The sequence below is a fragment of the Anas platyrhynchos genome, chromosome 4, assembly GCF_047663525.1.
Source record: "Anas platyrhynchos isolate ZD024472 breed Pekin duck chromosome 4, IASCAAS_PekinDuck_T2T, whole genome shotgun sequence".
In the NCBI taxonomy this organism is placed as follows: Eukaryota; Metazoa; Chordata; class Aves; order Anseriformes; family Anatidae; genus Anas; species Anas platyrhynchos.
Genome location: NC_092590.1, coordinates 3,532,874 through 3,559,170, shown reverse-complemented (window position 1 = coordinate 3,559,170; position 26,297 = coordinate 3,532,874). Strand labels below are relative to the sequence as shown.

At 39.7% G+C, this 26,297-nt stretch overlaps 1 protein-coding gene across 7 annotated transcripts in view; it reads left to right on the top strand.

Moving 5' to 3' along the window:
- Positions 1-26,297, top strand: part of WDFY3 (WD repeat and FYVE domain containing 3) — a 185,898-nt gene that overhangs the window by 139,809 nt on the left and 19,792 nt on the right. For 5 of the 7 annotated variants that reach the window (XM_038178692.2, XM_038178689.2, XM_038178688.2 and 2 more), the window contains 21 exons: positions 1,062-1,295; positions 2,806-2,905; positions 5,122-5,282; positions 5,914-6,143; positions 6,949-7,058; positions 7,910-8,092; positions 11,574-11,731; positions 13,121-13,198; positions 14,180-14,407; positions 15,253-15,306; positions 19,472-19,640; positions 19,841-20,004; positions 20,802-20,950; positions 21,208-21,328; positions 21,676-21,761; positions 22,151-22,231; positions 22,784-22,838; positions 23,156-23,275; positions 23,690-23,807; positions 25,017-25,123; positions 26,004-26,157. In XM_038178692.2, coding sequence (XP_038034620.2) covers positions 1,062-1,295; positions 2,806-2,905; positions 5,122-5,282; positions 5,914-6,143; positions 6,949-7,058; positions 7,910-8,092; positions 11,574-11,731; positions 13,121-13,198; positions 14,180-14,407; positions 15,253-15,306; positions 19,472-19,640; positions 19,841-20,004; positions 20,802-20,950; positions 21,208-21,328; positions 21,676-21,761; positions 22,151-22,231; positions 22,784-22,838; positions 23,156-23,275; positions 23,690-23,807; positions 25,017-25,123; positions 26,004-26,157 — 2,860 coding nt within the window. The remainder of the gene's footprint in view (positions 1-1,061; positions 1,296-2,805; positions 2,906-5,121; positions 5,283-5,913; positions 6,144-6,948; positions 7,059-7,909; positions 8,093-11,573; positions 11,732-13,120; positions 13,199-14,179; positions 14,408-15,252; positions 15,307-19,471; positions 19,641-19,840; positions 20,005-20,801; positions 20,951-21,207; positions 21,329-21,675; positions 21,762-22,150; positions 22,232-22,783; positions 22,839-23,155; positions 23,276-23,689; positions 23,808-25,016; positions 25,124-26,003; positions 26,158-26,297) is intronic. The other 2 variants (XM_038178691.2, XM_038178690.2) reach the window with 1 other exon arrangement.

The following is a 26,297-nucleotide window of genomic DNA, read 5'->3' as shown; positions in this document are numbered from 1 at the left end:
TGCCATTTTCAAGCTTGTAATGCTGACTTGGCATTGACCTGTGTAAAGAATTTAGAACAGTCTTGCATATCTCCAAGTACTTTTTTAGTCCTTTCAGTACTAAGTGCACAGGTGAAACTTTGTCTGTCTGACAATTTGAACTCTACCATTTGAAGGCTTTCCTGACTCCAAATCTTTTTGCTTCTCCAGCATTTGTCTATCCAAATGAGGTAGACTATTCAATTCCATATGAAATAAATGCTAAGTATAGCAACAAAACATGTTAACCTAAGTTCAGCATTGAGAGAAAATTTTTGATTGATCTTCCAGCCTTTCTCAGATGTGCCATTAAATCCAGAAAGTCTACATCTTTGGGTTTTTCTTCATTTCTTGGGAATTTTCTCATTCTGAAGCAGACAAAAATTCAGAACATTTGGTTACTTCGTATGGAAGCTGGTGATGCAATAAGTCTTTTTCAGGGAAGTCATTGTCTCCTCTTGTGTTTGGAGGAAGGCATTACATAAAAATACTTTCTCCTTTTAATTTCTTTTGGACACGATCATCTTCAGTACTGGGAAAGTAGCTTTTACTCATTATTGCACTCTGATGAAGGTACTGCATTAAAAAAAGGGTGAGTTTGCTTTTGCTACTCTATCACACAAACTTGATAGCCTTTTTCAGTCAGCTTCTATCTTGGCTTTTTGTTCACTGCTTTAGCTGCTAACTTTTTCAGAACTTCTGTCTTTTTGCTATGAGAATCTGTATTCTTGCGTAGAAATTAGAAATTGCTCCAGAAGTTCTCGTTGGTAAGCATCTCCCATGTGATATGTGATCTCTGGTTCAGGTAACTTGTGTGAGCCTTTACTGATTTCTTTTTTCCTCGTCAATTAGAAACTAGAATTTGGATGTTTTGCATGTTGTATATTGGGCACCCGATACTGAACATAATCTTGCTGAAAAAGGCTTATTAGGAAACCAAATATGAAGTGAATAGCCATAGAAAGACATGTAAAGGATAGAAGAGCAAAAGCACTGCTGCTAATCTGTTGAGCTCTGGAGTTCTGACATGTTGTTTTTCACAGGTCTCTGATCTTGATGATGAAGTTGGGTCCCCAGCTGAAGAGTTCAAAGCCTTTGCAGCTGATTCTGGCATGAACAGGAGCCAGTCGGAATACTGCAATGTTGGCACCAAGACGTACCTAACTAACCATCCTGCCAAGAAGTTTGTGTTTGATTTCATGCGGGTACTGATCATTGATAACTTATGTCTCACACCAGCCAGCAAACAGACTCCACTGGTAGATCTTTTGCTAGAGGTAAAACTGATTTTTATGATTTGAACTTAGTGTAACCCTTTTTTCTCCTCAATATTTCTATTTATCTTCACCTTACCATTCAGTGGAATCTTAAAAACAGTCATGAAGTAAGAGTTAGAAAATTGGAACGCTCTTGGCTCATAAATAAGTTTGCTTGCTGTTGTCAATACTTTGGAAAACCTAAGAAAGCAAACACCAGAGGTTTTTGTTTGTTTTTCTCAGCCTTCCTTTCAGAATGCTTTCTGGACTTTTTTTCTTCCTCCTGGCATTTGCGTGTATTGGTGACAACCTGAAATGATTGAGCAGACAATCTGTGTGACATTTGTTGTTTTTTTTTTTTCTTTCTACGCTGTGTTCTTCCCTCCACATGAGTCCTACTATCAGTTATGTTTGTGGACTCCGTAGCTTTCATTTGTGTAGTCAAATGGCTCTGTTAGTTGCCACGCATGTAACTGAGTAGGCTGCGTCAAGGTTTGGTTTATATTTTGTGCTCTTTTTGGAGCTATTGTTTTGTCATCTTAGTCACTAACTCCATTTGTCTGGAAATGCAGGAATTGGGTTGCAACAGTCGATGTTCAACAGTGCAGCATGAGAAGTTGCAGCTTTCCTCAAGTTTTATTCTTGCAGAGTATGATTCATTTGTTATACTTCCATTAGCCTGGGACAGCTGTATTAGTTTTGCTCAAAATATAAAATCCCTACCAATCCCTAAAGAAATATTAATGTCTCAGTTTTATTTGTGTTAGAGAAAAACAAGTGCCAGATGTGCTGGTGTCATATGCTATAAAAATTCACGGAGTTACTACATAATCTTTCTGTTAAACTCTGTTAAATTTGGTGACGCGTGTGGAAAGCAGCATTCTCGTAATGCTTAGGCTGGCAATGAGGAGTTCAATTGCTGCTTAACTGCACTACTGTATCCACACCTTCTTCAGACTGTCTTTTGAAATGTTCAGTTCAGGAGTCCATGTTCTCCTATGACTTAGCTCTTTGTTATGCTGCTGTGTCTCCCTGCTTTCTTCAATAGCTGCAGGAATTTTAGAGCATCCTTATACATAATCTTAAAAGTTCCTGAGTTAGCTAGGTGTCTCTTTGCTGTCACGAAGCTAAGTAAATAAATAAATAAATAAACTTTCAAGAGATGCATTTATACATGCACATTGGGAAGCATGTTTGAGACCATGGTCATTCTGTTTCAGTTGCTTTGCTGCTATTTTAATCTGTTACAGTTTTTCAATGTTAGTTACTGGTCTAGATGGGCAGAAAATAAATATACTGGGTATAAATTGGAGTAACGCTCACTGTAAGACTGCATACAGCTGATGTATACCTGATGTCCATCCCTAAGTTTTTAGATAGTGCCAAGACTTAGTGGAGATAAATTACTGTGGAAAAAATAAATGATAGTTCATGAGACTTAAGAAGAACAAAAATTCACCTATAACACCTCCTCTTCCTTTTTGCTCCCTCAGACATACTCATTATTTTTTCACTGTGTCTCTTGAATCAGGCTTCCCCTGAAAGATCAACACGAACACAGCAGAAGGAGTTTCAGACGTATGTTCTGGATAGCGTGATGGACCACCTACTTGCAGCTGATGTTTTATTGGGTAATATAGCAATGCTTAATTATCAGTCTGTCTGACTTGAGGGAAAGTTTTTTGATATATATATTAATTTTATTTTTTCTTTATTAATTACCTAATTTTTTAGAAATTTAATGCCTTCATATTTTTTTCTGCCCTTTTTCTTTCCTTTGATGTGTAAATGGCACTGCTACAATTACATGTTCGCTCTGAGTCTCAATTGTACCAAAGCTATAAAACAAGAGTTTCTAAAAGAAATTGCATTAGGTGAATCTTTTGGATATGGAAACCTGACAAATTTCAGTCCGTGGGTGTCAGAAAGAAATGCAACTGAGTCTTGTTATCTCAGAATTATCTCTCTTGTCCTTCTTGCTTTGGCAGATGATCTGGAGCTTTTGTCAATTTCTTATGGCTGGGACGTAGGTTTTTAAAAGTCACCTCAGTTTTCTTTTCTTCCTTTTGTAGAAGCAGCCCAGAAAAATTGTCTGGGATTAGTACTTCATTGAACCACCTACCAAAGAAATGCTCAGGAAGAGTTTGAAAAGCTTTTAAGCTAGATGTCAGTAGGATGGGCTGACCTAGCAGAGCAGGGGTATAGATGATTGTGAGGTGGCCTGTTGGAGTATCTCTGCTCAGGTGCCTGCTTTGATTTCATGGTGGCCTGCTGGACTTGCCAGGAGCTATCAGTCTGCTCTGTATTCATCCTAGAAGTCCTTGTTAGTACTTTATGTACACTAGGAGCACAATTTTGGTTTCCCTGGGTGTTTCTTCTTCCAAGTTTTGTCTGGCTTCTTCCATGTATGATGCGATCAGCCACTTTGTGTGCAAGTAGTGCCAGAAATTAATAAATCTAAGTGAACCTCAGGCAAAATCAGTACCTGCTGCTTTTCTGTGAGAAATAATCTGGAGCAGACTTCTCTGGCATCCTTCTGTGAAAGCAGTAATCCAAGCGGTGAGTCTCAAGTTGTGAATTGAATGTACTCGCACACAAAGTACAGTCGACCTTGAACAGAGTCTCAGGCGATGTTTAGTCCTCTGTCAGACATGAATCCAGAAAAGAAACATTTGAGAATGTTGATGGTTAATATACCTCTCTAAATGGTAAACAAGAGCCAGTAGCAGAATCCACAGAAGATTTTTGTATTTCACCCTGGTTTGCACAAGATATTACTAGTTCCAGTAAGCAGGTTGGGTTTTAATTCTATGTCAAATATTTTCCTTTTAGATAGGTGCAAAAAGTTAGGTAAGTGTATAGCTGCGCAATGTATTTTCTGGTGTGTTTGGTGTGTTACCTGTACCTCTCGTTTTGGTCTTTTCACTGTCAATTTCCAGTGATTACTTACCATCAAAGATCAGCATAGGTAAGTGACAACCACAAATACAGGCTGTGCGGAGAATGGATTGAAAGCAGCCTTGAGGAGAAGGAGCTGGAAATGTTGGTTGACAAGAAGCTCAACATAACCCGGCAATGTGAGCTTGCAGCCCAGAAAGTCACCCATGCCCTGGGCTGCGCCAAAAGCAGCTTGGTCAGCAGGATGAGGGAGGTGATTCTTTCCCTCTGTCCTTCTCTTGTGAGACCCCCATCTGGAGTGGTACTATGGTCAGCTTTGAGGACCCAGCACAATAAGGATATGGATGTATTAAAACAAGTTCAGAGGAGGCCACAGAGATTATCAAGGGCCTAGAGCACCTTTCCTAGTAAAGACAGGCTGAGGGAACTGGGGTTGTTCACCCTGGAGAGGAGAAGGCTCAAGGGAGACCTTATAGGATCCTCCCAGTGTCTAAAGGGAACTACAGAAAACCTTTTGTAGTCTCCTTTCATCAGGGAGTGTAGTGATAGGACAAGGTGTAACAGCTTTAAACTAAAAGAAGGTAGATTTAGATTGGATATAACGAAGAAAATCTTTACTCTGTAGGTGGTGAGGCACTAAAAAAGGCTGTCCAGAGAAGTTGTGGGTGCCCCATCCCTCTGAGTGTTGAAGGCTGGGGTGGATGGGGCTTTGAGCACCCTGGTCTGGTGTAAGGTGTCCCTTCCCATTGCAGTGGGATTTGGAACTAGATCATTTTAAAGGTCCCTTCCAGCCCAAACCATTCTATGATTCTATGACAAGGCTTTAGCTTTTTGACTAGGCTTTAGCTTGACTATCTGACTCTTCTCTTTTACAGAAGTAGAAAATACAGACTAATGCCAATATACTTACTTCTTTTTACTGAAGAAGCTTTATTTTGCTGTTACGTAGGTGAAGATGCATCTCTGCCTATAACAAGTGGAGGAAGCTACCACGTGCTGGTGAACAATGTGTTTTATTTTACACAGCGTGTGGTAGATAAGCTTTGGCAGGGCATGTTCAACAAAGAATCCAAACTTCTTGTGGAATTCATAATCCAACTCATTGCACAGGTAACAGTGTTCTCCTATTAGCCTACTTGAAAAACATTTTCACTATTTATGATAAAATCCATGGAGTGATGTCACTTAGCAGCCTGTGTACTACTTGGATTCCGCCTTTTGCTAATTGTGCAGTCTGGGTAGCTAACACTCCAAGATTGTAATTGTTCGCGTGCTGGTGGCCTGTCTTTGGTTAGCTCATAAGTATGCCCTTTTTTTCTTCTCTTTCACTTTTTAATGAGCTTTCCTAGCATATCTTGTCAGTGTGGAATGCTTTATTATGGGGCAGTTGAGTTAAAACTGCTTTTAGATGAAATTATTTTTCTAAAAGCCTGGAAAGCTTCCTAAATTCACCTCAGGAGATTTTCGGAAAGCTTCCTTGTGGTCTTTTATTGGAGACTGTTGAAGACCTCTGCTGCTCGAAATGAGAGGGAATGAAAATAGGCTGATTATTATGGATGTTCAAATTTTAAGTGCACCAGCATCTATTAGTGTCAATTTGGCCCTTGAAATCCCTGGAATTGACACTACCTATTTGGAAAAAACAGCATGGATCAATTTGTGCAAAGATTATCTGCCTGTAAATTTTTTCAGCTGACATCTGATGGTGCGTGGGTTTTTTTGTTTGTTTCGTTTCTATTAGTCAAAAAGAAGATCTCAGGGACTATCACTGGATGCTATTTATCACTGCCTGAACAGGACCATCTTGTATCAGTTCTCAAGAGCCCACAAAACTGTTCCTCAGCAAGTGGCTCTCCTTGATTCTCTGAGGGTCCTTACTGTGAACAGAAACTTAATTTTGGGACCTGGAAATCATGACCAAGAGTTCATCAGCTGTCTAGCTCACTGCTTGATTAACCTGCATGTGGGAAGGTAAGTCTCTCAGACAGAAGTTTGTTCCAGAACCAGGATAGTGACATAAAAATCACCTGTTCCCTCTCAGCTCTTACACCTTGTGAATAAGTCAGCAAATTCCTGACAACTGTTTATAACTTTCAAGTCAGTGAAATGCAAGCAAGCTGTAGTGATACGTTTTAAAATAAAATGAGGTTTGAAGAGCCTTAGTTTAGAGAACAGTCTTACCTCCTGTTAAACAGGTATTTTACAGTACTAACACAAGTGCTGATCAACCATTATATTACTATGCTTTGACAGTGTGAAATATTTTTAAGTAGAAAGAAGCTCTGGTGTGAAATAATTAATAGTTAAAGGGATCAGTCACTAGACTTAGGGTCTATTGAATATGTATTCGGTATCTTAGTAATTGGATGTATTCGAATAAGTCAAGAATTAAATTGGATGGACATGACAAATGCTGGTAACACCTGCTTGTCTGCATTGCTACAAAAGCCTGACTGGCGTTTTCATTTTTTGTTCCAAAGAGTTGTAGGACTTGGGTTTTATCCCAAGACACTTGGGAAACATGATCCACAAAAACTCTAGTGTTTGCCATTCATGGCTTTGGCCACACTGGTGTTTCCTGAAATATTTCTGCTTCCTCCAGCAATGTTAGTGTCCATGTCATGTCCTTTTTTAAAAACCTTCAGTTTGAGTTGTGACTGCAGATCATCAGAAATCAAGTGGACAGAAATGAAGATAGTTGCTGTAGCAGTACACATTACTCTTTGTAGTGCTTTTGTTTGTTTCTGGTGGTTGTTCATTCACTGTGTATTTGTAGCAATGTTGATGGGTTTGGATTGGAAGCAGAAGCCAGGATGACTACTTGGCACATTATGATCCCCTCTGATATAGAGCCAGATGGAGTCTACAATCAAGATGTCAGTGAAGGTAATCTGAGTGATGAATCCACAGATGTCTGCTAATGATGCTGCTTTATTGTCATCAGTAGTCTTTTACCCTAGTTATACTTTGGGCAGGAGTGGGTGTGTGTGTGTATAAACACTAAAAACAAACAAAACACTTGAAACCCCAAAACAGATACATTCAAAATAAGCTAGTGTTTTGTTAATACAGCAAGTGGACTTCATTTTTCTTACTGGACATGAACTAGAATTAGATTCCTTTATGTGTACTGAGTTGAATGCAATGTAAATGGATGCTTTTAAGTGTGTGCCATGCTTCTCTATCTGACAAATCTTACAGGAGCATAGTTAAGACGTAACTGTTATAAGATGTTGAATTATTACTTACTGGAACCATTAGGATCTTCCTCTTAAGAGAAACTTATGAACTAGCTGGTAGAAGAAAGGATCGTGGTTTTGCTCTTCTTATATGTATACATTTAATATTTATGTACGTGTCTATCGGTGTATACAGATATAAAAAATACATTTGTTATTTGTGTTTGGAATTGTATGTTTTTATATAGACTGTGTATATCTGTAAGATTTGTATTTATCTAGTGTTGTTGATGTACACATGGGTATGGGAGAAGAATTGCAACTAATTAGAGCCAGTGTTTCAGATTCGCAGAGGAAAGAATTTCAAAATTCTAGATGTGTACGAATAGGGTACAAATGATAAAAAAGACAGGTTGTTAAAATGCATTTCACAAGTCCTACAAGAAGGGAAGAATGTGGAGTGTAAATTGCTTAATCTATTCATTTTGCTACTATAAAAATACAAATTCAATAAGCAGCTTAGAAAACGTACTGTTTATGGTCTTGTACTTAACACAGGTCGCCAGCTTCTTTTAAAAGCTATAAACAGAGTATGGACAGAGTTGATTCACAGTAAGAAACAGGTGTTAGAAGAAGTTTTCAAAGTGATGCTACCTGTCAATGATCGTGGCCAAGTGGATATAACTGTTGCAAGACCTTTAATTGAGGAAGCGAGTTTAAAGTGTTGGCAAAATCATTTGGGTAAGTGCAACTGAGGATTTACCTGTCCAAGATGTTAGATTTTCCCAAAGGGAACCATGTGCATTGGGTATTACAGTATGGACTTACCTCTTGAGTATGTGTAAATACTTTAACCTGTTATAGCTGAACATCTGTGAAATAGTACCGGGTATGGGATATATTTACTCTGCCATACACAGGGCCTTTAGTCAACAGTTTTGCTGATCTCAGCAGCTTCCTGTGTTTGTGTGTGAGTGTGTACCAAATAGCATCCTGTGAATTACAGTGGCAGAGGACTGTTTTATTTAGCACCTTTTCATGAGCACTTGCCTTGTGGTGACCTATTAGACCTTACTGAGATTTGGATGTGCCAGGCAGGAAGGGAACCCATCTTGAGCATGTCCGGGTGCAGCCTACAAACTCTCCCCATGGTTGGTGAAATTGGAAATGTGTGACCAAACATCACTTCTATGGCAGCAGCAATGCTCGGATTTTTCCTTGACAGTGAAGTCAGTTCAACATTGGAAGCAGCTTTGCAGGAAAAGGACCTGGTGGACAAGTTAAGCTCATAAGCTGTGTGCCTATATTAATAAAGGCCAACTGTTGTTGGAATGATTAGTATGAGTTCAGACAGCAGATACTCAAAGTTCATCTAAAATTGAGTGGACATGTTCCTTTTACAATGGAACGGTTCTGAAGTAATTTGCTGGAAATACAATACAGTTCAGAGAAAGCAGTCTAGGAGGTTCCTGGAGAGCATGGCAGATAGCTTCCTGATGCAGCTGGTTAGTGAGCCTACCAGGGGAGGTGCCCCTCTGGACCTTCGGTTCACAAACGGGAGTACTAGTGGGAGATGTGGTGGTTGGGAGCTGTCTTGGGCAGAGTGACCACAAAATGGTAGAGTTCCCTATTCGTGGCAAAGTCAGGAGGGGAACCAGTAAAACTGCTGTCTTGGACTTCTGTAGGGCTGACTTTGAGCTGTTCAGGACACTGGTTGGCAGAGTCCCTTAAGAGGCAGTCCTGAAGGGCAGAGGAGTCCAGGAAGGCTGAGAACACCTCAAGAAGGAAATCTTAAAGGCTTACGAGCGGTCTGTCCCCATGTGCCCAAAGACGAGCTGGCATGGAAAATGAAGGCCCAGTCAGCATGGGTTTATGAAAGGCAGGTCCTGTTTGATGAACCTGATCTCCTTCTATGACAAAGTGATGCGCTAAGTGGGCATGGGAAAGACTGTGGATGTGGTCTACCTTGACTTCAGTAAGGCTTTTGACACTGTTTTGCACAACATTCTCCTAAAGAAACTGGCTGCTCGTGGCTTGGATTGGCGCACGCTTCATTGGCTTATAAACTGGCTGGGTAGCTGGGCCCAAAGAGTCGTGGTGAATGGAGTCAAATCAAGTTGGAGGCCGGTCACTAGTGGCATTCCCCAGGGCTCAGTACTGGGGCCAGTCCTCTTTAATATCTTTATCGATGATCTGGGTGAGGGGATCGAGTGCACCCTCAGTAAGTTTGCAGATGATACCAAGTTAGGTGCGTGTGTCAATCTGCTCGAGGGTAGGAAGGCTCTGCAGGAGGATCTGGATAGGCTGCACCGATGGGCTGAGGCCAACTGCATGAAGTTCAACAAGGCCAAGTGCCGGGTCCTGCACCTGGGGCGCAATAACCCCAAGCAGAGCTACAGGCTGGGAGATGAGTGGTTGGAGAGCTGCCAGGCAGAGAAGGACCTGGGAATATTGGTTGATAGTCAGCTGAATATATGAGCCAGCAGTGTGCTCAGGTGGCCAAGAAGGCCAACAGCATCCTGGCTTGTATAAGAAGCAGTATGGCCAGCAGCTCTAGGGAAGTGATCGTTCCCCTTCTACTTTGCTCTGGTGAGGCCGCACCTCGAGTACTGTGTTCAGTTTTGGGCCCCTCGCTACAAGAAGGCCATGGAGGTGCTTGAGTGAGCCCAGAGAAGGGCAACGAAGCTGGTGAGGGGTCTGGAGAACAAGTCCTACGAGGAGCGGCTGAGGGAGCTGGGCTTGTTCAGCCTGGAGAAAAGGAGGCTCAGGGGCGACCTTATTGCTCTCTATAAGTGCCTTAAAGGAGGCTGTAGAGAGGTGGGTGTTGGTCCGTTTTCCCACATGCCCGGTGATAGGAACAAGGGGGAATGGGCTAAAGTTGCACTGGGGAATTTTAGGTTGGATATTAGGAAGAACTTCTTTACTGAATGTATTGTTAGGCATTGGAATGGGCTGCCCAGGGAAGTGGTAGAGTCACCACCCCTGGAGGTCTTTAAAAGATGTTTAGGTTTAGAGCTTGGTGATATGGTTCAGAGGAGGACTTGTTAATTGGTCATTGGTTGGACCATGTGGTCTTGGAGGTCTCTTCCAACCTAAATGATTCTGTCACTGAGGTTAATCTGGATATACAGAAAGCGTTGTTGGAAATATACAGCACTTGGTTTTGTGGTCCATGTATTTCTAGATATGCTGTGTCCCTGGCTGAATTTTCCTTTCGTTTCCACTGTCTAGCTAATAGTATTTAAAAAAAAATAAAATGTTTTGAGCAGAGTTGAGGATCTTTGGAGAATATATTGGCTTGAGAAAGTAGTAGTGGATTTAAAAGAAGAAAATAATGGATTTTTTTTTTAAATCAAATGTAACGGATATACAGTGAGGTCCATTAGATGAGTGTGGGGAGAACATGAAAATTCTGAGAGCCGAACTAATCTGTGATTTTTACTAAAGTTTTAAAGTAAACATGCTAGTGTTTCTGGACTTGATGATCAACTGGGATGGCTGTATGTTCACAAAAAGGTGCACTAGCCCACCTAACTTTTCCTCTCAAAATGGCATACTTGTGCTGACAGACTAGATAGCAGTGTCATGATACAGCCCCTTTTTGGGTGTAGGGAGGGGCGCAATGATGACATGCTCAACTGGGTTACTTTTCATTTGTGTCTGCCATTAATAACAAATAGTATAGATTTCTTTATTTTGTAACTGTTTTGAAAGAAACTGTTTCATCTGACATTGTCTCCCTTCTTTTGACTGCTCTCTTGGTCTTTAAGGGGATGTAATTCAGCAACATGGAAATTGGTTGGGGTGTGGAGGGAAAGGGAGGTGACAACTTTGTTCTACGTACCAATTTTTCACTTATTCAGATGAGGACAGCACTCACAGCTGTTAGACCCTGTTTTTGATAATCAGTGAAAGGAATCATAAATCTGCTCCTCATGTTTCCTTTCAAAATTAAAAACAAAAACAAACAAACAAAACAAACAAACAAAAAACAACACGATTTTCTCTTCGGAATCTTTCCTTCAAAACCAAAACTGAAAAAAAAAACACCACACACCAGAACCCCAAGAAAAAAAAACAAACACAAACAAACAAAAAAACAAAACAAAGAAACAACAATAGAAAAGGTTACTCTGTTTAGTGAAATGGCAATGACAGTGAGAACAGAGAGAGAGAAAAAAAAAAAAAAGCCATCCCACAACATAAGATCTTTGTTTTTCAGCCCATGAGAAGAAGTGCATCAGTAGAGGGGAGGCCTTGGTTCCGACCACACAGTCCAAACTTTCACGAGTTAGCAGCGGGTTTGGCCTCTCTAAACTAACTGGTTCCAGGAGAAACCGGAAGGAGAGCGGGCTCAATAAACACAATCTTTCTACACAGGTAATGTCACTTAGTAAAATGAAATCTAAAATCCAGCATTGTATGTTCAGAGATTATGGTAAATATTGCAATATAAATGATCTTTCAGGGTGTTAGGTAAGATCTTGTGCTCGTTTCTTTTCATTGTTGAATATTGAGACTGAGCATTCTCACTTCTGCGTGTCCTAATCCAGCAAGCACAGCTGTCTATCTTTAACTTTAAAAGGAGAGTTAAGCTTTTATATATCTGTAATGCTTTACTGCTTTGCTAGTCTGTGTACTAATTCAATTTGCCTCACCACTTCGTAATGGAAGCCAAGATAGATGCTTTTCCTTTTTCAATGGAAGCCAAGATGATGTGCTTTTTTTTTTTTTGAAAGTCCTTATAAGTATATTTTATGTATCATGACTAAACAAATGCTGCTTTTCCCTATTTTTATTGTACTATAGAAAAGAGCTCAGCAAAACATTATGTGATGGTGAAATTGTACATTTGCATTTCAAACCTGCTTGCATTAAAAGAAAAAAGACTCTAGGGTTAAAGCTGTGTGATTTCTGTCAGAAAGTACTTAGTAGGGCATTGTGAGGAGTTAATATACAATACTTTAGGTATCGAAAACAAAGGAAAGACGGGTCTGAAAGTTTTTGTAGGATGGAGTTCTTACTGTAATTAGCACTTGGAACAGCAGGGAGACTTTAGGTCATGGACAGCAGGTGTATTCCTGACATAAAGACATGCTGTAACTGCTGTTGACTTCATCAAGAGTTATTGGTGTCCTGTGTAAGTTGAAAAATAGCTTGCCTTTTCACTTACTGGTCTGAAAGTCATGCAGTGGACTTCTTTACAATAAAGAATTCTTAGTGTTTTTGGTCTTTTTCCTGGCAAACACATGAAAATGAAAAGGAAGAAACCCAAAAACTGAGTTGACAGGAGTGGTTGTTAGGCACATTGGCGAGGGAGCAGGGTGTGAAAACAGTTGTGTGTCAGTATAGAATAATGAGACCTGTAAAGGTTTCCATCAAATTGAGCAGCATCCACAAAATATTACCTGGAAATGGAGAAAAGTAGTAATTTTTGTCATCTACTGTCTCTCTTTAGCTGTTTGGGAATTTTCTGATCCATTAATCATGTGCTTTCAATATTTGCCAAATGTTTGCCAGTTTATCTTAAATAATGTCCTTGTACATGAGTTTGCTGCCTTAAAAACAACCAAACAAAATAAAACAAAAAGCATAAAACACCCTTAAAAATATTTTTGCATGGAGTAGTTTGAAATTAATCCAGAACATATTTTAGGAAGCTAGTCTTTTTGAACAAGTTAGCAAGGTGATGCATGGGCTTTCCATTCAAACTAAATCTAAGCCTGATTTATAAAGTCTGGTTCTGTCTGTCTCCTTATCTCCTATTAGGAAATTTCCCAGTGGATGTTTACCCACATTGCAGTGGTTCGGGACCTGGTTGATATGCAGTATAAGGAATATCAGGAGGTATGGTTTAGAGGATTACCTGAAACTGATATTTTTGACATGTTAGGCTGTACAGATCCTGTTTCTCAATATGTGGCTTATAAAATATTAGGAGGTTGGTGATTAAATGCTTAAATATATAGATACTATTGTTATTTTAGGGGTGTTTCTTTAATGCAATTGAATAAAGCTAATTTTGATTTAATTGCAGCAGTAGTACCTAAGTTAAATCTTAAGTTTTTCGTATGCTGTTTTAAACAGCCTGCATGCTCTAACATGTTTCCACCTTTTTCTTATTATTCTTATTATAAAAGAGTACTTAGGCTTCTTGAAAAAAAAAAAAAAAAAAGCAGAAGACATGGGAAAGCATTGTGTACAAATGCTACTTTTATAGTAGTACAAACAATTTTAAGGCACCTTTTTCACATCATTATGCAGCAATAGAAAAATGATGCTCTGTGTTTTATAGAACAAAATCATTGCACCCTGCATTTTCTTTCAAGCATCCCCACAGTCCTTTGGTTCAAAGTATTTGCTGAGGTGTGTTCTAAAAGTCTAAGAAATCAGCTTCCCAGAAGTTCACGTTATTGAAAGTGACTGGCAGAAATCCACCAGATAAGCTTTGCTTTGTTCAGTTTCCCTCTTCTGTTTAAATGTAGGCAGAAAGAGCATCTGAAGTTATCTTTTTTCAATTCCTAAAATCCCCAGTGTATTAATGTTACATTTTTTCATATTTGCTGTTTACAAATGCATTCAATTATAGGTAAAAATCAAAAGCAGAGTTCATTTGTTGTTTTTTTCCTCTTATGCTTAGAGGAATACAATGTGAATCTTGCTTTTATAGTAGCTGAGACTGGAAAGCGCATTAGGGTTCATTATACAATGCTACTGTAATTTTCAATGGCAAGGTTTTCTGTAATGTAGTGAAAATGACTTTGCTTGTATCAGATGTAGGCTTAAAAACATCACTGTTAATGGATATGGTAATATCTTTGTATTCAGCGTCAGCAGAATGCATTAAAATATGTGACGGAAGAGTGGTCTCAAATTGAATATGAGTTACTACGAGAGCGAGGTTTGTGGGGTCCCCCCATTGGTTCCCATCTTGACAAGTGGATGTTGGAGATGACAGAGGGTCCCTGTAGAATGAGGAAGAAGATGGTTCGAAATGACATGTTTTATATTCAGTATCCCTACATGCCTGAAGCTGAGCAAGAAACAAACTTGCTGGTAAGTAATTCAGCATTTTGTTATGAGTAATTTCATGCCCAGTTGTAAAATCCACTTTTTTTTCTTTTTTCTTTTTTTTTTAATAAAAAGTTTCTCTTACGCCTATTTTACTCTGTTAGTTTACCAACATGCCTGTTAGCCCTAAATGCTTGGTAAGGTTCAGTTATTCTTTGTAGTATATTTAGGGGCGGGACTGACCTGCTCACCACTCAAAACAGTGAATTGGAAAGCTCTACCAGTTCCAGCATGAAACATGGTGTGTATGCATTAGCCAAGCAAGCATGCTGGTGAACACCAGAAGTGTCTTCATGAGCACCAAAAGGCTATGAAATGCCATACCTATGGATGGGAGGTTTCACTATGAGTTCTTGGCATAGTGCTACATAACAGCTGAAACAGATCTGAAAAAAAAAGCAAAAACCAAATAGGCCAATAGGCCTTTGTTTGGATGTACTTCTTTCATTGATAATCTGTGAATATGAACATAGGCTACTTGGGCAGAAATGTATGTGGCCTTGGAAAGTTTGGCAGTTCGTTTCTCTTTGCTTTGGAACAGCATCTTGAGGAAATGGAGCAGTCTTTATTGTGTCTTTTAGGCATGCATGTATGTATGCATGCAGGATTTTTTTCCTCAAATCAAGAATAAAAGCCATGGTACTTAAGAAGCACAAACAAAAATATACTGTACAGCTAACTTTACACCATGAGGTGTATTTGTCTACTTGTTACCTGACACACAATAGTTTTAGCAACAGTTAAGTTCACAGAAAGCGGAGAACATATCATCATGCCTCCTTCTAAAAGTGTTCTTTTTCTGATGCATATACTTAATGCCCTGTTTTCAGTATGACCTCTCAAGTAGACTTCCTGAGACATCTGATGATGGCATTCCTCAAAAGGTAAAGAAACACACACACTGAGAGAATGTAAAATAATCACAACTTTTACAGTTTCTCCTGCATGTTTGGCAGTCTTAATCAATGCTTCTACATTTGGCTTTCAACTTGCTCTTTCAGTATTTCCAGGCCTGAAGGTGGTGTTTTCCGTATTCACATTAGAAAATGTTACTGTGCTCTCCTCAGCCTTCACCTAATATAACTTTCTGTAGATCTTCACTTCTTTGCTGCACACTAACAGGCTGTGTTGGGCTGTGCTGTCACTGTTCTCACTGTGTTCAGAGTTGTGGTTTGGGGTCTGAACTAATGGTCTATGGAACGTGTTTAGTAATGGGCAACATGATCATTGGGAAGCACTGCTAGGAAAATGGATGTTGTTTGCAAAGGGGACCTGGTGAACAGGGGTTTTTCCCCTTTCTAATCGTAATGGTCTGAAAGAGGCCTATTTTTGTTAGCACCACATTTGTTAACCCAATTTTGTCATTCCTGATGGTCTTCATTTTTATTGTTAATGATACGTATGCAGTTGTTTCAAAATATGAATCCTACCTTAAAAGTACCAGATCTGTTAGGAACTGACTGTCCTGCAAGCATTTATCTCTTACAAGGCTTCTCTATGAAATTGCAGTTAGTCTTGCCCATCACTAAGTAGAGTGCACAGTGCATTCACTGATTTTGAATTACATTCAGCAATGAACTAATACACATAAATGAAAGTAATTGCTATACAGAAAATGAAATATAATTTGTTACTGATTTCTTTATGTTAGCAGTGCTAGTTTGGATTTTTCTTTGTAGACTTTACGTTACTACAGAGGTGTTAAAGACTGAAGACTTACTAGAGCCCAACTTGGCAAATCTGATCACAGTGCTGTACATCTTGGATTTCTGGGGCAGGCAATTTGACCTGAAATAAGGAATCTCCATGTTGCTGCTCTTAATTGCTTAGTCATCCCAAACATCTACTTGTAATAAAGCTGTTTTGTTTTTATGGGTCACTTAGTTTCCTGCTACATCATCAAACAGGTGGACAGCAACAAAGAAAGGAACATCACATGTTATGTATTTGCAGTTACAACCGCAGAAGGGAACAAGGAGAAGTCTTAATTGAAACGGCAACTAATATTCTGCAGTTGCACATAATTTAAAGCATTTATCTGAATTTATGATATTCCATTATTATCTCAATCTAATTTGAAGAATCATGGGGTATATTGCTACAAAGTAACAAATTGTTTTTGTGATAGAGAGCTGAGCATGTTTACAAACTGAACTTTCTAGAGTTAAGGTGTTGGTGTTAAATAGTACTCAGAGAAGAAGATTTTTGACTGAAGTATAAAAACAATGGGTTTTCTTCTGTCCAGGTGCATCAGTTTGTTTTACTTGGGAAAAGTTCTTGGCTGTGTAATAGCTCTTATCCCCATCTGCCTCTCCAGTGATGTTGCTGACCTTGTCCTCATTTAGTGGTTACTTTGATTTCTAATATTAACTCCATAATCAAAAGAGGAATGTAAGAATTAACCTGCTAAAAGAAAGCCAACAACACACCATCACCATAGTGAAACATACCATAATCCATTGTGCTTACCCAAGGATATAAATGATGCTTGATGAATTACTTCACTTAAAATAATCCTCTTGTGCCAGTTGCCTGCCTGCAGGCCTTTAAAATCTGTATTAAAAAAAAAAAAAGAAAAAAAAAAGAAAAAAATGAATTAAGAATTTTTGAGCCTTCAGATCAGGTCTCTGGCTGCTTTTAGTTCATATCGACCTCCACTTACTTTCATCTTGTCTTGAGGAAAATTTTTACTCAAACTACACCTAGCAATGAATTTGGCTGTCCAATGAATGAACTGTAGGGAGTGATGAAAGGTGGTAAAATAGCAATTTGATCTATCAATCTTAGAGCAAAAGTATCCCAGCAGTCTTTTGTGACAGTTGATAACATACTGACCACACTTAATACGTCTCTGTGTTGTAGGTTTAGCAGCAGGCATTTCTGCAAACCCATCATTACTTCAGTGGTTCAAAAGCTCCCTTGCAAATTAGATGATTTACTGGATCTAGTGAAGAGTCTCTGTTTTTGTATGTTTTGCTGTATGTCTGCACACACACTGTCCTGGTTTCAGTTAGGACAGAGTTAATTTTCCTCCTAGTATCTGGTAGGGTGCTATGTTTTGGATTAGGATGAGAAGAGTGCTGAAAACACGCCGATGTTTTAATTGTTGCAGAGCAGTGATTACACCAAGCCAAGGACGTTTCAGCTTCTCATTCTGTCCTGCCAGTGGTGGCTGGGGGTGCAGCAAAAGCTGGGAGGGGATGGACCCAGGACAGGTGACCCAAACTGGCCAAAGGGATATTCCATGCCATCTGGGGTCATGCAGAACGATATATAGGGGTGGCTAGCCGGGGTGGGGGGTGCAGCTGCTCAGGGATGGGCTGGGCTTTGGTCAAGGGAAGCTCATGGAGTTTCCAGGGAAGCTCAAGGAGCAGATTATCTTGAGTGTCATCACGCGGCACTTACAGGGCCAGCAGGTGATCAGGCCCAGTCAGCATGGGTTTATGAAAGGCAGGTGCTGTTTGATGAACCCGATCTCCTTCTATGACAAAGTGACGCACTAAGTGGACATGGGAAAGACTGTGGATGTGGTCTACCTTGACTTCAGTAAGGCTTTTGACACTGTTTTGCACAACATTCTCCTAAAGAAACTGGCTGCCCGTGGCTTGGACTGGCGCACGCTTCGTTGGGTTAGAAACTGGCTGGGTAGCCGGGCCCAAAGAGTCGTGGTGAATGGAGTCAAATCCAGTTGGAGGCCGGTCACTAGTGGCATTCCCCAGGGCTCAGTACTGGGGCCAGTCCTCTTTAATATCTTTATCGATGATCTGGGTGAGGGGATCGAGTGCACCCTCAGTAAGTTTGCAGATGACACCAAGTTAGGTGCGTGTGTCAATCTGCTCGAGGGTAGGAAGGCTGTGCAGGAGGATCTGGATAGGCTGCACCGATGGGCTGAGGTCAACTGCATGAAGTTTAACAAGGCCAAGTGCCGGGTCCTGCACCTGGGGCACAACAACCCCAAGCAGAGCTACAGGCTGGGAGATGAGTGGTTGGAAAGCCGCCTGGCAGAGAAGGACCTGGGAATATTGGTTGATAGTCAGCTGAATATATGAGCCAGCAGTGTGCTCAGGTGGCCAAGAAGGCCAACAGCATCCTGGCTTGTATAAGAAGCAGTGTGACCAGCAGCTCTAGGGAAGTGATTGTCCCCCTGTACTTGGCTCTGGTGAGGCCGCACCTCGAGTACTGTGTTCAGTTTTGGGCCCCTCGCTACAAGAAGGCCATGGAGGTGCTTGAGCGGGTCCAGAGAAGGGCAACGAAGCTGGTGAGGGGTCTGGAGAACAAGTCCTACGAGGAGCGGCTGAGGGAGCTGGGCTTGTTCAGCCTGGAGAAAAGGAGGCTCAGGGGCGACCTTATCGCTCTCTATAAGTACCTTAAAGGAGGCTGTAGCAAGGTGGGTGTTGGTCTGTTTTCCCACATGCCCGGTGATAGGAACAAGGGGGAATGGGCTAAAGTTGCACTGGGGAATTTTAGGTTGGATCTTAGGAAGAACTTCTTTACCGAATGGGTTGTTAGGCATTGGAATGGGCTGCCCAGGGAAGTGGTAGAGTCACCACCCCTGGAGGTCTTTAAAAGGATGTTTAGGTTTAGAGCTTGGTGATAGGGTTCAGAGGAGGACTTGTTAGTGTTAGGTCATTGGTTGGACCATGTGGTCTTGGAGGTCTCTTCCAACCTAGACAATTCTGTGATTCTGCGATCGGTCAGTGGGTGGTGAGCAATTGCATTGTGCATCACTTGTTTCGTACACATTAGTAGTAGTACTATTATCATCATTATTGTTGTTATTATTATTGTTGTTATTATTTTCGTGTCTTAATAAACTGTCTTTATCTCAACTCACAGGCTTCACTTTCCCATTTCTCTCCCCATCCCAGAGAGGGAGGGGGGAGGGTGAGCGAACGGCCGTGTGGTGTTTATCTGCCGGCTGGTTAAACCACAACATGCACAAAGCACTTCATGGGCATGCCCTGTGCTGCACACAGTGTTCCTGAAGCTTGTTTACTGAAGCAAGCGAGGAGTTGACTGACTAAGCGATTGTGTTCAATTATTTCTAAGAAACCTGCTCGCTACCGGAGGGCTATAAGTTATGACAGTAAGGAGTACTACATGCGCCTAGCTTCTGGAAACCCTGCAGTCTTCCAGGACACCATAGAAGAAAATACAGTGGGTGAAACCACTCAGCAGGAGCCAGAACACGGAGAAGACACGATTGCAAGAGTCAGAGGTTAGATCATTTCTTTTGTCCCAAACTATTCTCTTTAAATATATCTGCCTTTATATCTTCTCTTGCATTCATGTTGGAATAAACATAAGGATCTTGTGGGACTCTATTTTCTGTCTTAGCATTGGATCAGCAGTTTTAGACTTCAAAAGGTTTTGCACAGCAATTTTTTTTTTTTATTCTTCTTTGTTCTTCTTTTCCAGGCCTAGTGAAGCCTCCCCTGAAACGATCTCGCTCTGCTCCTGATGGAGGAGATGATGAGAACCAGGAGCAATCACAAGATCAAGTTGTTGAGGGGAGTTCAATTGATGAAGAGGAGAAGACTGACAATACAACTTTGCTTCGACTTCTTGAAGAAGGAGAGAAGGTACTGTGTACTGCAAACAGACTAAGCACTTACTGTATTGGAATTTCTGCCCTGCATGTAGCAAGCACAAATCAACATCCTAAATAGCTTCCCTGATCTAAAGCTGCACCTGCTTAATATTCTATCAGCTTCTTCTTGCAGCATCCTTGAAACCAAATGTGTACTTGAGTTCAAAGAGGTCCTGAGCCCAAAACCCCTGTACTGGAAACGTTCTTGCTTTGCTTCTGCCTGCTGTGGAGAATTCAACCTGTTGTAGAACTAAAGTTGCAAGCTATCCTGTGATTATTACAAGGATTATTACACCGTCAACCTAATGAGACCTCATAAAGGAAATATACGTTGAACATGTAAATACTGCACACAATAGACTTTAAGTAATTCTTGTAATCATTAGAATGAAAAATTTTGACAGTAAATGTTGTATCCCCATGAACTGTGTTCAAAGGCTGTTCTGGTTACTTAGTATTTCATACTGTCTGTCTGAAGTATACCACTAAATAGATTTGGGATTGAGGTTGAAAGGGCTCCAGGTTGCAAAATACGCCCAAGAAGCAAAGCGAGAGTGGAAAAGTCAGTAAACATAAAAATCTATTCTATATGATGGAGGCTTTATTTAAACTACCTTTAAAATCAATGATCACAAAGGTGACGTACAACCTCAATTAACAGGAAAAATAGCAGAATTTTTGTTGTATCCACAAGTAATAAAGCACTGTTTAGGTCTTGTTCTGATAAAGCAATGGTCTGAGTCTGAGCTTGCTGACCTGCTTTTGCTCACTGCGTGTTTTTCATTTCAGATTCAGCATATGTACCGCTGTGCTCGAGTTCAGGGCCTTGACACTAGCGAAGGGCTTCTTCTCTTTGGGAAAGAGCACTTCTATGTGATTGATGGATTTACCATGACTGCCACCAGAGAAATACGGGATATTGAGACGCTGCCTCCAAAGTGAGTGGTTTAATAAAGAGTTTCATGAGTCTTTAGAAGGTGAACAACAGGTGTTTAATGAAATTATTTTGAGTCAACTACAAAAACAGATTGTGGAAGATCTCAGGAGCAGATTCTTCTGTTGCTCACAAAATGCAAAATGTGGTGTATCATGAAATAAGTTTCTTTCAATAAGTTGACTCTCACAAAGATGAAAAAAATAATTTTTATAATTCATGTTCTTTTTAATCACTTTCCTGTATATACCCCATCTACAGGATGCACGAGCCTATCATACCTAGGGGAGCAAGGCAAGGTCCAAGTCAACTCAAAAGAACGTGCAGCATTTTTGCCTATGAAGATATCAAGGAAGTACATAAAAGGAGATACCTTTTGCAGGTAACTTGGACACAGTATTCGGATTGAGATGCCAACTGTGGAATTTTAACAAAGTAAAATAGGTATCAGATGAGTATTTGGCAAGTGAAAACTGTTTGTTGTGTTGAAATTTAAGAGATTAAGCCTAGCATCTGATCTGAGCCATGTTTGGCTTGCTGTAGTTTATTGTGTGAATTAGTGAATTGTAGTATTCTGAAAAGAGAACGGTTGGCCGCACTAAGCAGCGTGTGTTGCAATAAGTTTGAATCATGTGTCACTTCGTATGACTAAACTGGCCTACTTCTGACCTTCAGAGATGACAAGCAAAGGTGTTAGTGGTGACATATGTTTGTCTTGTTTGTTTTCAGCCAATTGCAATTGAAGTTTTCTCAGGGGATGGACGGAACTATCTTCTGGCTTTCCAGAAGGGGGTTAGAAATAAAGTTTATCAAAGGTATTGTAAAATAACTAAAGTTACAATATTTAATCTGAATATTTGCCATTATCTGTTTTGAGCAATATTTGAATCTCCAGTGATCTGACAATGAGAAGTAGGTTGCAAGTGGTGTGAGACACTGCATAATCCTGTAGCGAACTTAATATTGCAGAGAAAAGCCACTAGGAAGCGCTAATGACTTCATGCCAAACTTGCTGTACATAATTAGTATGAGATATACAACTCAGTGAATGTGAGTTTAGAGCGAAAAGGGCTATTCCAATGTTTCTGAAGATGTTATGTAGCTGCTCAAAATTAGATCACTAATTGTACCAAATGTGTTCTAAGTATGAGACAAACCTGGAACAGACACGCTAACCTTAAACTCCATTTAACTCTTGATGCAGGTTTTTGGCTGTGGTGCCATCTCTAACTGACAGTTCGGAGTCAGTGTCTGGACAGAGGCCAAATACCAGTGTAGAACAAGGGTAAGCAATACTATTCCTCACCAGCTTTTTAGCTTAATGTTTTCCAATAGATGATGTTTACGTTAGGGTCCAGTTACCCTGGGGAGTATTGCAACCTCTATTTAAAACTGGGCATTACCAAATAAATAAGAAAACAATGATTTTATGTTCAGCTACTTTAAACGTTTTAATATCGTTGGCAGCATTGGTATACCTTCCTACAAATAAATACATGTTACCAGGATTAATGTTGTTGGTGTACAGGTACATTCTGAAAGGAACTGGAGTACCAAAACCGTTTGGCTTGTCCAAGTTTTTAAACATATTTTCCTCAGCAGCGGTCCATCAGTTTTAGTTGTATATGCACTGAAATGCATGGATAATGTGCATTATTATGTCAGTCTGTGTTCAGAAACAAAATAAGTACTACTAATGCAAAAAGGAACTAAGACTGATTTGTTTAAATGTAAAAATTCACAGGTTTTAATCTTTACACTTTGAATTGTCTTGTAAAGATTTAACAGAGGTCTTATTGGTAAGTTAGAAAATGTACTTAATTCTTCTTCCTGTTAGGTCTGGATTGCTTAGCACTTTAGTGGGAGAAAAATCTGTTACTCAAAGATGGGAGGTAAGTATAAATTATTTTTATATTAAATTGCACATTTTGTAGCGATACATAATTAATGCATGTAAGTTGCATGCTCTTGCTAGAACAAGTGGAATATACTGCTTTAGAAAATGTATCTCTGTATTTTAATGGGTTATATTTCATGATATCATCATCAAATAGTAAATGGTTCTACCGTAGAAATGTAAGCTTAGAGTAGGCATTGTAACATTGAATTAAGTTTCATATATTTGGAGAGAGCTGAACATCTTGAAAGTCTGGCAGCTTAGTTGATTATTGCCAAGTGAACTGTTCAACACTGTTATGTATTCCTTCAGAGAGGAGAAATCAGTAACTTCCAGTACCTGATGCACTTAAACACTCTGGCGGGCAGATCATATAATGATCTTATGCAGTACCCTGTCTTCCCCTGGATCCTCGCAGACTATGATTCAGAGGTAAATAAAATATCTTGTCAACTTAGGAGTAAACTTTTACGCATTTGATGCTTGTAAATACTACAGCTGGCTTGCACTGCCTTGGTAAAATAGTCTTATCCTTATTTGCAGTCTTTAGATTTTATCTGTTTTACAATGTCCAGCCCACGCTATCAGTGAGTAGGATATTAGAGGTGCTTAGCTGTCCCATGCAGGCTGGTCCTTGCCCATCCTCATTTTACAGTTGCTGTTGGGCTGTGCACAAGTGCACGGCATGTTCTAAGGCAATTGCTTCTCCTTCATGTAACAATGTACAAGACTGCAGCTATTTGTGTAAGTCTGCAGTAGTTTTCTGCGCTACATCCTGAAGGATGTTATGCCTATGGAGAAAGCATCCATTTTTAAATAGAATTGATGTTCATTTTATTTTAAAAGGAATTGGACCTTACAAATCCCAGGACATTCAGAAACCTGGCCAAGCCCATGGGAGCTCAAACAGAAGACCGGTTAGCCCAGTACAAGAAACGATACAAAGACTGGGAAGATCCCAATGGTAAGTAACAACATATTCTGCAGGAAAAAGCGAGGGGCATATGCCTGCCATGTGATGGGAGGGAGTCACGGATTTTCATTATAAGGGTAAAGAGTTCCAGATTTGGATATACAGAGCTCTACCATGTGGGTGGGTTGTTTTTTTTTTTTTTTTTTGTGACTTGGAAACAAGTATTAAATTGACGCAAAGGGGTGGTGATGATGATATGTATGTTGTTGTTCCATTGTTGTTTTTTTAAAATCCGAACGGCATGTTTTTATACACAAAATTGAAGAGAAAACAGTTGTATATTGAGAACTGTTAAACCTTGACTAATTGTTAGATATGGGCAAGTACATACTAAGCATGCGGTCAGTTGTCTCCTTGACTAATGTTTGAATGCTGCTGTAAGACAATAAATTGTACAGAGGAATATGAATACTTTTGCATTATCAGGGCAGTAGTTTTTTCATTTCTTGGTTTACTGCATATTTTTCTGTTAAGGAAGCATCTTCTTCTTTGCTACCCATCCCCCAAAAGAAATACATGTACTGTTATGTTCTTAAGTTTGTAATGCTTCCAAATGATAAGCAATTGAGTTGTGTATTCTCCATTTAGAGTTTTCTTATCTATTGAATCTATTGAAAATAAAACTTGTGAGTTTGTCAAAACAGCTATAATACACGATAGTTATTTTTCTGCGCTTTTATATGCAGCACAAGCTTGTTTAACTACTGTGATGCTGTTCTTGGTCAAACAGCAGGTGGCTAAGATGGTCATTTTCAGAAATGAATCGTGTTCTGTGTGTATTTATGAAGATTTTTTTTCCCAGGAAATTATGACAGTGAAAGCTCTACAAATTCTGTAGCCAACAATTCTGAGATGTATTTCTGACTGAGCCTTTAATTCCAGAGCAACCAAAAAAAAATCACTGTTGGAACATTTGAAGTATTTAAAATAAAAAATGAGTAACCATGCAGTCTTGCTGGACAGAAGCTCACTGAATTAAAGCTACTGCACTGCAGCTAGAACTTAAGTGGTGGCCATGACAAAACACGATGTTTTCAATTTCCCAAGAATGAAAATTGCAAATGCCAATTTTAAATGTGTCTGAGGTCACAGAGTAAATACAATGCATCACTAATTAGTACTGTCACCAGTAACTGTTGTCACCTACTGTTACTTAACTTCTTTATTTCTTCTATGTTGATGATTTTTAATTTTTGGCAGGTGAAACTCCAGCTTATCATTATGGGACCCACTATTCATCTGCCATGATAGTGGCTTCTTACCTTGTCCGGATGGAACCTTTTACACAGATTTTTTTACGGCTGCAGGTAAGAAGTACAAGACCTTATTTCCTGTTGCTTTCCTGCTGTACTTTTGAGACCTACGTGAAAAATGTGATCGGTCTGCTGATCTCATGAAATACATTAGAAAACATATCTTGAGTGATTGCAGGTGGGATAGGTCCAAAAACCTTCAGGATGTTTGATGTTTATTTGTAATAGATTTAATGGAATTCACATTTCGTCATGTAGTTCAAACATTTAGAAATATGTATGGAACAAAATAGCTCCAGACAAAAAACCAAAGGTTTTATTATAAAGACAAATACACTTCTCATTGTGCTTTATTTGTCTGCCATTGAAAGAATCTTGTGCCAGTTCTTCAGTTTACTATGGAGGTGTTGAAAGATGCTAAATTTAAAACCTATACTTCTATCCCAAGATGCAATTCAGTACTGAGTGTTAAAGTAAACCAAAATTTGCAGAGCCTGGCATCTTTTGGCAGTCTGACAGGTAACTGGGCTCAAAACATTGTTTCCAGTATTTTCCTGGACAGAAGCCACCAGGCAAAATATGTACATATGTGTGTGTGTGTGTGTGTGTGTGTGTGTGTGTATATATATATATATATATATATGTATATATAATTTTTTTCCTTTGGCGCAGCGTTTCACCAGAAGAGACTAAACTTTGAAGTAGAACTAGGTGTCTCTCTCCTTCAAATCTGGTAGATCTGTCTTCATAACTTTGTGCACTATTACTGTGTTTCACAGCATAAAATAATGCAGCATTTAAAATTCTTTGTGTTAAAGGAAGAAACATGCTATGTTTTATGATGTATTTATTAGGCAGAGTATGTTCTGGTTTGCCTTCTTGCAGCACAGCAAATTTGTCCAAGCTACTCCGATGATCTTGCTTTGTCCCACAGGGTGGTCACTTTGACCTGGCTGACCGAATGTTTCACAGTGTCCGGGAGGCCTGGTATTCGGCGTCAAAGCACAACATGGCAGACGTGAAGGAGCTCATCCCGGAATTTTTCTACCTCCCTGAGTTCCTGCTCAATTCCAACAATTTTGACCTAGGTAGGCCAAAACACTCCCTGACAAAAGTCCCTCTCATTTTTCCTATGTTAAAATCTTGATAATTTATTTTAAGATATACTTTACTTTCACATATGTAAAATAGACCAAACATGGTCTATTTTTCACAGATTTCATCCATT